We start from the raw sequence: 11,300 nt of genomic DNA on the forward strand, positions 1-11,300 counted from the left end.
CAGAATTCATGCGTGCTTCCATACCTGATGGCAAGGTTGTTGATTCAATGATTTTATCAAGATTAGTGAGTAAGGCTGGTGATCTTATGAAAGGAGTAGAGGACCAAGTATGTCACCCCTCATCTTTGTTCTTATGCTTTGTCATTTCTAATTTTCTAGAGAAAGTGGTAGTATTGAAGTTATAAATATGCATCTTGCTATTGACGTAAAGTAGGAAATGTTGATGGAGTTAGGGTTATGAATTAGAATTACAAGATTATTGCGATCTTTGATACTTTGACTCATTATCTACTGCATCTGTACCTGTATTGGATAGTGACATTTAGACACACACATTTTGAGTGAACATCAATATTTCTATTAATCACATATAAAATTTTTATAAAAAATGTGCCAGACTCTTGGATTTGCACCCTTGTCGGCTACTTGTACCCAACTTGGGTAACAGATGGTGATGTGCATGGCAGGTCTTGGTCCACTAATATCTTTCACCCGACCCTTTAGTTTCATTTTTTTGTTTTATGCATACCACTCGTTGAATCACTTGTATATCTACTTGGTTTCTTATAGTTGGGATATCAGTTCATCCATAGAAAGCAACATGGAAAATTATGCGTATACTTTCATCTATGGTTTTCACTTTTATAGTTATTATTTGAATCACAGGTTTGTGGCATACCTTCAAGAACGATTGTTCGTGTCTTTCTTAACATTGCTGAGCTTATAATTGCATGCTATTGCCATTGGCGTTGCAATTTCATATTTAAATCATGAAAGGCATAGAAAAATAAATGAATTTTAGAAGAATCATGCTGAATTGGCATCCACATGATAATGACATATGAGCGAAACAAAGTTTTCTCCAACTTCAAATAAATATGACTGAATTGTTGTTTATATACATCTATATGGGTGCTTAGCACTTAAAGTTTCATTTCGTGCCAGCCGGCATGAACAAAATATTTCATTATGCCCGCCAACTAATACGTGGAACAACTCAACAAGGGTTTATGAGATCTTTCTCCTGCCACAAATTTTTTGCTGTTCCACAAGCACCAAGGCGGCGCAATCTTGTAACACCATTCATGAATCTTTTGTTGTGAATCTTCTTCTGTTTTGTGAGACGAAAACAATGTGATTTGGCGGAGCTGTCTCATGAATTCTTCCACCACAAGCCTTCCGTAAGCACCTAAAGCTATGTGATTTCACGAAGCTGTCTCGTGAGCACCTTCAGCCAGCTCCACATATCTTCTGTGAGCAAAAGTGACGTGACGAAATCAAATGCTTCCTTTTCCCCCTTCTTTTGCCACCTCTTCTCCTTCCCCTCTTCTTCCACTGCCTCTCCTCTTCCCTTCTTCTTCGGCACATCTCCGACACTGATATAACAACACTTTCTCGATCTGGCTGAGTACTGAAACATTTCAAACCTTGGTGTTTAATGTATGAACCAAAGATTGCCTTTTCTAATGTGGTGACATTTTGCAGTATGTGAGCCATTGCAGTGTAGGTAGCCTAATGCGCAGCTCTATGTGAGTTGGACCCATGCATGAGCCAATCCATTTCAGTTGAATTCAATCTAGTTAAATAAACAATGGTCCAGTCAAACCATCCACTACTAATATAAAATAGAAAGATCATTATGATGATGAACATGCTAAAGATATTCTGGTAGCTAAGTACTATCTTAGAAAGAGCACTGCTATCTTTTTACAATTTTTTTGCTTGGGGATGCAACTCTCAAACTGCTGTTTTTTAAATATTACCGCTTACATGTTACTGATACATGATTTGTTCTATGTTAAGTGGTAGATGTAGAATTTTAACTTGTATTACATTTTTCGTAGTTGCTATACAATTTCCTTTTTATGGATTGCTTAGGTTGATTAATTTGATATATGATGCTGTAGTTGAAAAAGTTTCATTTATATGAATTTTGTATGTTGATTTTTGAATACATTTTATGATAGATGTTTTCTTATATATATTGTTTTGCATCTTGATAGTATAGTTCTACAAGATGTTCCAATTGTGTCTTTGGAGCTTGCATAAATTTCATATACTCTATGTAGCACCTTGGCTGCACAGAATTTGTTTGATATTCAATGTGTTAATCAGAGACCTTAGGGATGATGATACAAAATGTGAAAAATTGAAAATATTACTAACAAGATATGTACGGAGGCAAAATTCCATGGTCACAACTCTCCTTTATACCTAGAAGATAGATAACAAGAGAACTAATTATTTTTTTAGTTGCCAACTATTTTCCATTATGATATCAGTCAGTTTACTTGAATTAGTTTGCAACAACTATCCTGTCAGTTGTTAGAATTAGTAGTCTTTTCCAAATTTCCTACCTTACTATCTCTGATGTGTGTTTGCTTTTCAATATTTTTAATGTCAAATTCATGTTTACATCTATTCAAAATGCCTTTTTGTTCTCTGTTTTCTTTCATCATTTGAAGTCCAAAATTGCTGTAAGTATATCAATAATTTGCCTAAACTTCAATAGTTGCATGCACTAGGCTGATGTAAATTACTGCAAGTCACATAAGGTACTATGTTTTACTGCAGGTGAAGTTAGAGGATGAGGAAAGCTCTAACTTTCAAGATTTTCTTCTTCCACTCATCATTGGTCTACTAAGAACAGCAAGTTTCCTTCCTTCCTCATTTTATTTTATTTTGATAGATATGTTATATTTTTTTGAAGTAACAATGTTAATGTGTATAGTTAATCTCACTTTTCTTACTATTTATTTATCTTCATTTCTGGTTGTGTTTATTCCAACAATGGGGTTGGCCATTCATTTTCATAGATTTAGAGAAATTTTAACTTTGGTTGTCTTGGTCTAATGTAACACTCAACATTTTTCATTTGGGCTTGGGATTGAAATTTGTGTTTTTTTATTCATATTTATTAACTTTTTTATTGTATTGTTCTTTTCCCCATGTACTTTGAATTTGCATGGATGAAGGCTATTTCTTGTTCAAACAAAGGCATTCTTGTTATGAGCCTAGGTATCGATCTCTAGTTGGAATGATCTAATATCATGCTGTGTTGACACATTGTGTTGGTTGCACCGTTTCTTGTGTTTGGTTTCTCGACAAAAAGAAAAGAAGAAGACAAAGCTAGAGGAATTGGATGAATGCCTTGATGCAGCTAGAGGAACGAAGAAGATACCATCTTGTATCTTCTTCCGTCTGTGTTGCAGCTAGAGCAACATGGTCTTAATTATTGTTTTCATGATTTATCTCTGTACTTCTCATACCCTTTCCATTTTTTAATAGGACTTGGATTATGCTAACTAATGTGTTAAAGGAAAATACCTTCAGTAGTTTCATGTGGAATGGTGATTGCCAAGTAATCTTTGTTTAGCTATGGTTTAACTAACACCTTCACTTTTGTTAAAGAAAAATTTTGTTTCTTTCTAAGAGGATCTATATACTTTATTTTAGGCAAAGCTTCCGTCTGTGTTGAGGCTGTACCGTGATACACTTATTACTGAAATGAAAGCTTCAATTAAAGCTACAGTCGCTGCTTCTCTTCCAGTTCTATTAGCTCGACCAATGGATTCTGATCTAGTTACCAGCGATAGAGTTGGTGATTCAGATGGTCTGACCAATTGGCATATTCTTTTGCGTACATAAAGATCATTAATATTATTTTTCTTGTTTTCATGTTCTTACATCTTGAATCAGGTGGAAGTTTGTCCCTTGCAAGCAAGTTGCGGAGTCTATCTCCTGAAAGCTTTGTTCTTCTTTTGAAGGCTATTTACAGAGTTGTGCAGGTAAAAGTATTTAGAATTATTCCATTTTCCATTCACTTATCATATTTTCACATACACATAGCTAGTCTATGTTACTCAGACTGGAATGCAAGTACTTGAAACAGTATGGATCTGGATGTCTGTCACCTCATCTTTATAATAAAACTTTTACATTTGATCTTGGTGTCTTGTGCGACTGTGAATGGGCGGAGCGGTGTGTGTGTGTGGACATGAAGAGAGTTAACATGTTAAAACCAATCATCACAATATTATGTTACTGTTTCAGTCAATTTTGTTACTTAAAATGTTTACAGATCATGGGTCCTATCATTTGTGGATAACCTCTTTATCTCAGGAAAAACATGATATATTCTCATGTTTTGTGGGAATTTCCGTGCATGACTTGAGAAAAGAATTTTTTTTATATAATTGATTTATCAAAAACCTACTTAAAATTGGATCTTTCAGTTTGACCAAGTTAGCTTTTCAATATTATTCACCAGTATAATCTAGGGTAAATTACAATGTACTCCCAAAAGGTTTTAATCTTTGTTAGTTGGACTTGGGTTTGAGTATAAATCGAAATGTTCCACATGACTAGTTTGATAATTTTCACACGTGATGAATAGGGATGTTGAGTGTGAGGTTAGATGATGAGTCCAAATATGTTGTCATAATATTTTACTCTTCCCTATCTTCCTAAAATGCGCTCAACACCATTCTATCAACCCTGCCTTATGTAGCTAGATTATTTTAAAATAAAAGCATCCCTATCATTATGTTTAAATTTCATTAAAATTTATAAAAGGTTTTTTTTTTTTTTTTGCAAATCCCACATTAAGATGTGTGTCCCTATACACCAATTCCAAAGCTGTTGGCCAGAGCAACATTTTGAACACTTTCCTTTTCTTGCTCTTCCCCTTATACTTTGATCTTTCCTCTTCTGTTCCCGTTCCCCTTCCCCCTTCTTTTGCTCTCCTTCTCCAACTTACTGCTTGCCTATTCTCTTTTGGTTATCAATCACCCTCATATCCTGTGCCATTTCTACCATCACCTAAGGGGACAATATTGTTTGCCACAATCACTGTTGCTTTTGTTGTAATGACCACTTTGCAACATTAACTGACCTAGTTGACCCATTCTCTGTTAGATCTCCATCTCACCATTAACTTGGCTCCTTTTTTCAATCTCAACAATTTCTCTTTCACTATTGTCCTTTTGCAACCTCAACAATCTCGCTTTCACTATTGTCCCTGTTACTAACAATGTAGATTCCCAATATGTATGTTCCATTAACTGGTGTCTTTCCACCTCAACAATCTCTCTTTCATTATCGTCCCTGTAACTAACAATATATATCCCTGTAACTGGCAAAATCTCGATTGCAATTGTCAATCTGCAAAAGATTGGCTGAATATGCTATAGCTTGAAGAATCAGATTCCAGATTGAAAAAGAATCCAGATTAAAGAATTGCCAATTAGATTATTGCAAGCCTTCCTACTTTCTTTAAAAAGTTGATACAGTTTCAATTTTCCAATCTGTAATCAACAAAGTCTTCTCTCTACTCTATATGGTCCACCCAATGGCTACCTGTGGTGGAGTACCACACAGGTTGGAGGTGTGGAAACCTGGCTTCTATACTATGTTATACGAAAAAAAAAATAATTAGGGGGTTTTCTCTTAAATACTCTCCTTTACCGATGTATATTATTTTATTGTCATCTTACATTTACACCCATGTAGGTTCTATATTTACAGATAGATTCCTATCTACTACAATTAGGTCCCTACTATTTACAATTATGATCCTATCATATGCAAATTGAAGATCAATAGTGTGGTTATTAGCCTTTATTTGCTTGTTCTTAATTGTGCAAACTTTACTGCTTATTTGTAGCTACTTCTGATGAAATTTATTTCATGATTGTTCAACTTCATTATATGCCTTTTAAAAGGCTTGCTTATTTCTGCATCTCGTTATATTCACTTATATGATTTTCAAGCTTAATTTAGGACTGTTTGTGCATGATTTGTTACCATTTAGTGAATACAGGCACATTTGACGCGGGCTGCAGAAGTTAAAAGGATTGTTGAGTTGATTATGGGAAATGCTGATGGTTATTATGCTGTTGAACCCAGTGTTGCTGCAATTGCAAACGGAACTGCAGAAGGTTCCCAAGAGAACAATGGCCATATTGTTCCCTATATTTCTCATTCCCTTCCCAGAAATCCTCCTAAAATCTCATTGATTCAAGGAAAAGCTAATGATTCAAGTCCAAGCACATCCAAAAATTTTCGGTGAGATTTTGTAGTTTTTGGTTTGATATGGTTTCATAATGTTATTAAATCCTATATTGTTTCTGTAACTCCATCATCCCCAATGTTTTTTGGACGATAACTTTTCTCTGTTTATTGCTCTTGTTTGCTTAACAAGTTTCTTCAACATTATAGACATTACTTATATTATCAATTGGTTTCTAGTAGTTACTTTCTTGTACGCTTGATTGTTCTTGTTCTGCTAATAGAAAGACATTTTTAGGTGGTTAACACAATCACAAGCATTTACTTGGAGGGAAAGTTGAAAGAATGGGAAGCTGATGAAAAACTCTGAAGATTTTTTTTTCTTTGTTAATTTGCACATAAATTGGGAGAGGCAGAAATTGTGACCTTCATAGCCATCTTTTAAAAACTAATCTATCCAAAAACATGAAGAAACCTAAAGGGGAAAACCCCAATAAAATGGAAATTTCTTTCTTCCTTTTACTATGTTATAGCAAACACTGAAATAGTTGAAAAAAATGACAACTTAAACTTCCTTCAGTCCTCCATCTATCCAAATAAAAATTTTATTTTAGTTTTCTTTCCCATTTCATCTTTGGCCTTTTCATTCCCTTCCTTTTTTAATTTCCTTTTAAGTACAAATAATATTAGAAAATTTTCTCTATACATTATGGGTACTATGGATCTATCATGTATTAACTCTTGGTTTGTGCTAAATGATTATTGTTATTGGGAAAGATTAAGTCACAGCTATTTCGACTTCAGTTGGATGAGTGTTGTTGGTTTCTTTTATTCCATTAAAGATATTGAACTAAACTAAAGAAATTATTTATTTAGTTAAGATGAGCAATTATTACGAATAAACTATGCTATCTTCTTTTACGACAACTTAAGTTGCTATAAAAATAGGGAAATTACAAACATATTTTTTTTAATGTAAGTGAAACAATTAAAGGATTAACACTGCCTGCAGGATTATAAGAATTTAGTTGTACTATTATTTTCTGAAGCACTTTCGTTACAATTTTTAATTCTTTTGATTTACACTCAACATTCCTCACTTCTCAAAGCCCTGTTAGAAACTATCAGGTGAAAAAAAATCTTTCTTAGCTGATAGAAACCCTGCCAACTTCATCATTTCCATGTACTATTTAAAATTCATGTATGTTTGATAGCTTTCCCTCATCATCCTTTCATTTTTTCTGAATTGATATTTTATTCAATTTTCTTAATTATCTGTAGCCAGTAAGCATGCCCTTGATGTTAAACATAAATTCCTCATAAGTGTGTTCTGATCTTAGGTAACGAAAGTTGCAATTAGGTTTTTGTGGGACTGGATAACTTGTGAGGATATTTATAGTTGGTATTGTTTCATCTGAGAATAATGGATATTCAGATAATTAGGAAGAACTAAGCAGCCATTGGTTGAAATTTCCAAAAAAACCCAGAATACTCAGTTAGTACCACCATATTCTATAAAAAAAATCTAGAATTGGTGTTGCTTTGTCCATGGCTTAAAATCCCTCGCCATGCAAAGCGGCATGGCCAAAACTTACTGCTATGATAAAGTACCAACATTTGATATTGGCTGATATGGAGAATATCTCGTTCCATCTGTGGTGGCCTTGCAAGTGAGTTTCATACCCTGTTGACACTCAAGATGCTTTGTCACATATCCAAGTGTGTCAAGATACATCAGCATTATTTTTACCTTTTCTTTAAAATTCTATTTCAATTGATTATCCAATCATTGTAGTTATATTTTTAAAAGTAAACTACTTAAGGTGAAGAGTATTAAGGGAGAAAATCTCATCAGAGTTCATTTCTGCATGCATCGAAGAAAAAAAAATGTAAAATCATTTTTAATTCAAGTATCTAACTAATATAGTCTTGTTTTAAAAGTAGATGATTTAAGTCAGTGACATTTAAATGATTAAAACTCATCTTAATTCATCTTTAAAATAAGCTAAAGCATGTCAACTATTATATGATATGGTACATTAAAATTTTAACTTTATTGAATATTTAATTATTAAACTTACATTAAAATTCATTGAAGGGGACTAAATGAGTAAAACCCATTTAAATTCATTTCGATACTCTTCGATGCATGCCGAAGTGTCCTGAGTGTCGATTTTGTACGCAGCAAAACCATATTGCTCCGTATAAATACCAAAACTTTGCTATGAAACGATATGTTTAAACTTGGTTTCATTTGATAATCAATGGACTATATAAACTTGAAAGAAAAAACTTATTTATACTATATTTTTCTAAAGCATGAAAACTTTTAGTGCTGGCCTGTACTATGGTAAAGCATAAAACAAGACTCACGACTTTTAGTGGGTTGCCAATTTTAGCTTTGAGCTTTGACTTTTTAATGAATCCAATCTTGAGTTAGAAAAATAGCAAATCTAATCTAACATGTACTTCTAATTGGGTACCACTTTAGTCAAATGTTTAAACTAAGGTTCAAAGTATTGTTTCATGTTGAAGAATGCCTTGGTAACCTTGAACATGCATCAAAGTGTGTCAAAATGAACTAGGATGAGATTTATTCTTTTAATTTTCTTTTTTGCTTGCCTTGTTTACTTCCAAAACTATGATTATAATAATTTGATAATCTATTGAATTGAAAGTTTAGAGTAAAAGATTATAAATATAACAAGCAACTCAATCATTGTGCATATTATTTTAATAGAGCATTAGGTATGATTTGCTTATTTAAGACACCTCATAATAGCTAAAGATTAATTTAATAATATTTTCAAAACCATCCTTTTAATTGCTTCTTAATTTTTACAGAATATTGATAATAGTGATCAGGCAAAATTCTCATGCTACTTGGTTTTACTTTTTCCCAAATCATGCTCCTTAGTTTTGAAGTTCCCAAAAGGCACACTTTTACTTTCTCTTTTTTACATACCAAAATACCCCCCGATTCACAATTTTTTTCCCTTTGCATTTTTTTTTTCTCGAGTGCCAAAACTTCAGTGTTTTGGCAAAAAAGAGCATATTTTATGTATGAACAAAGTTAAACTAATCATTTCATAACTATATGATTGTTATAAATTTAGTCTTATCTTGGTTGTAGGATCTTACATTCCTGGCATGAAAGGTTTGATAATCATGCTTGTAATCTTGCATACATTTTATAGTTGAATATTTTTTTTAGGAGGGTTGCTTTGGTTTTCAGAATTTCTTTAATTGCAACACACTTGCAGCTCTTTTTTTTATAATGATATGGTTGTTACATGTGATTCATGGGAAATCTAAATTGCTATCAGTAATTTTCAGTGCCGATGTACTGAGAGAAAACACAGAAGCTGTATTTGCAGCTTGTGATGCTGCTCATGGAAGATGGGCAAAACTACTTGGTGTCCGTGCCCTCCTTCATCCCAAATTAAGACTCCAAGAATTTTTACACATTTATGACATAACCCAGAACTTTATAGCTGCTACAGAGAAGGTACGTTTAAATTTTTCATTTTTTTTTGTGATTATTAAACTGATTCATAGGCTTAGTAAAAAATTGAAATTACCCCTTTTTTCTAGCTTGGTGGAAGATTGGGTTATAGTATTCGCGGTACTCTTCAGTCGCAGTCAAAGGCATTTGTTGACTATCAGCATGATTGTCGAGTGAGTCATAGGAAAATTAATGGAAAACATTATGTTTCTTGAAATTAAGTATATATTCAAATTCATTCTAAAGTACCTAATGTTGTTGCACATAAAATCATATCTATGATAATTATGGTCCATACTGAATTTGCCTTGTTGGTGCTGTATAGATGACCAAAATCAAGGCAGTCCTCGATCAGGAAACTTGGGTTGCTGTGGATGTCCCTGATGAATTCCAGGCCATAGTTATATTTTTGTCTTCTGCTGATGTGTCAATAAACGATAGCGAACTGTTGTCAAACAATCCTAATTCTAGGACCATTGAAACAACTGTTGTTTCTAACCAAGACCATACTATTCAGAAAGAATCTGATCAAGCTGCAGATTATGATAAGCAAACTTCTTCCCCCTATCAGCTATGGTAAACCAAAACACCATTGTAGAGTCTACACCTAAACAGAATAGCAATGCTAGTTCAAATGAACATGGAAGATCAGCTTCTCAAATGCTGGTGTATCAAGGTGTTGGCTATCACATGGTAAACTGGTTAGTTACCCGTGAAATAATCTATTTTAAGCATCCACAACAATCCTGCCTTTACTGCTAGAAAGTAAACTGTTAGATTAGTTGTCTGTTTTATATTACTCTTTATGTTGATAATTTGTGTTGCAAGTGCTTTAAACTTATTCCATAAAATAATCTGATGCAGTGGCTTAATATTGTTAAAGATGCTATCAGAGTATGTTGATATTAGTAAATTCCTGCCATCATTGTCATCTGAAGTGGTTCATCGTGTAGTGGAAATATTGAAGCTATTCAACATGAGGACTTGTCAGCTTGTTCTTGGAGCTGGCGCAATGCAGGTTTGCTTTGGTTAATTCCTTAAACAAAGTTGTTAAGTCAGAATCACAATTACTTGTTGCTATGATAAAATGGGAGGTTTATTCATTGACTAAATTGTCTACGCCAAAGGTAGAGTAATTATTTCATTGGTTTGTTATCATATCTAGCTATACTATGACTTTTCATTCTCACATGCACTTTAGCTTAAACAAAAAATTTATGCTTTATACTAAGAGCTGCCTGTTGTTTTAGTCTCTTAGATAAATGTTGTAATTAGAATGAATATTGCCATAGTGAGAAAAGACAAAATAATTTTTGATTCTTTTGGTTCTATCCCATCCTTTACCAATTCATTTCCTAGTCTCTGTTGTCTCCTCTTTAAGTGTCAATGGTTGATGATACGCCAGGAATATATTGAAGGGGAGAGGGACATGTAAGGTCTGAGAAGATCAATACATCTGGAAGCAAAGGAGATATTTAAGGCAGTGAGAGGCGAGATTGAGTTCCATGAGGTCAGAAACAGCAACATGGATGTTACTGAGCTTGTAGGAGGATGGGATGTTGAGAGAATGGGCAGTTGGATTACTTCTATTTATGGACTCTAGGATGGTTTATTGGCATTAATTGCTTGGAGCTGTCTAATGCTTTCTTAACTCATGTTAGTGCCTGTTTATATTGAGGTTTACAATCTTGTTCTGTCTGGGGGTGTTGGTCCTGGTTGTAACAGCATGGTTTTGGTGTCAACTGATGTCCTATGTGCTAGGATGAGGTAGTGTTGATCGAGAAGA

The 11,300-nt window shown here is 33.7% G+C and overlaps 1 protein-coding gene across 1 annotated transcript in view; it reads left to right on the forward strand.

Moving 5' to 3' along the window:
- Positions 1-11,300, forward strand: part of LOC141839615 (vacuolar protein sorting-associated protein 54, chloroplastic) — a 36,188-nt gene that overhangs the window by 9,778 nt on the left and 15,110 nt on the right. The window contains exons 8-11 of the mRNA XM_074727404.1: positions 5,822-6,066; positions 9,346-9,517; positions 9,604-9,687; positions 9,840-10,063. Of these exons, the coding sequence (XP_074583505.1) occupies positions 5,822-6,066; positions 9,346-9,517; positions 9,604-9,687; positions 9,840-10,063 (725 nt within the window). The remainder of the gene's footprint in view (positions 1-5,821; positions 6,067-9,345; positions 9,518-9,603; positions 9,688-9,839; positions 10,064-11,300) is intronic.

Source organism: Curcuma longa, chromosome 11 (genome assembly GCF_044706935.1).
Source record: "Curcuma longa cultivar G26 ecotype Majalengka, Jawa Barat chromosome 11, ITB_CL_G26_1.1, whole genome shotgun sequence".
Classification (NCBI taxonomy): domain Eukaryota; kingdom Viridiplantae; phylum Streptophyta; class Magnoliopsida; order Zingiberales; family Zingiberaceae; genus Curcuma; species Curcuma longa.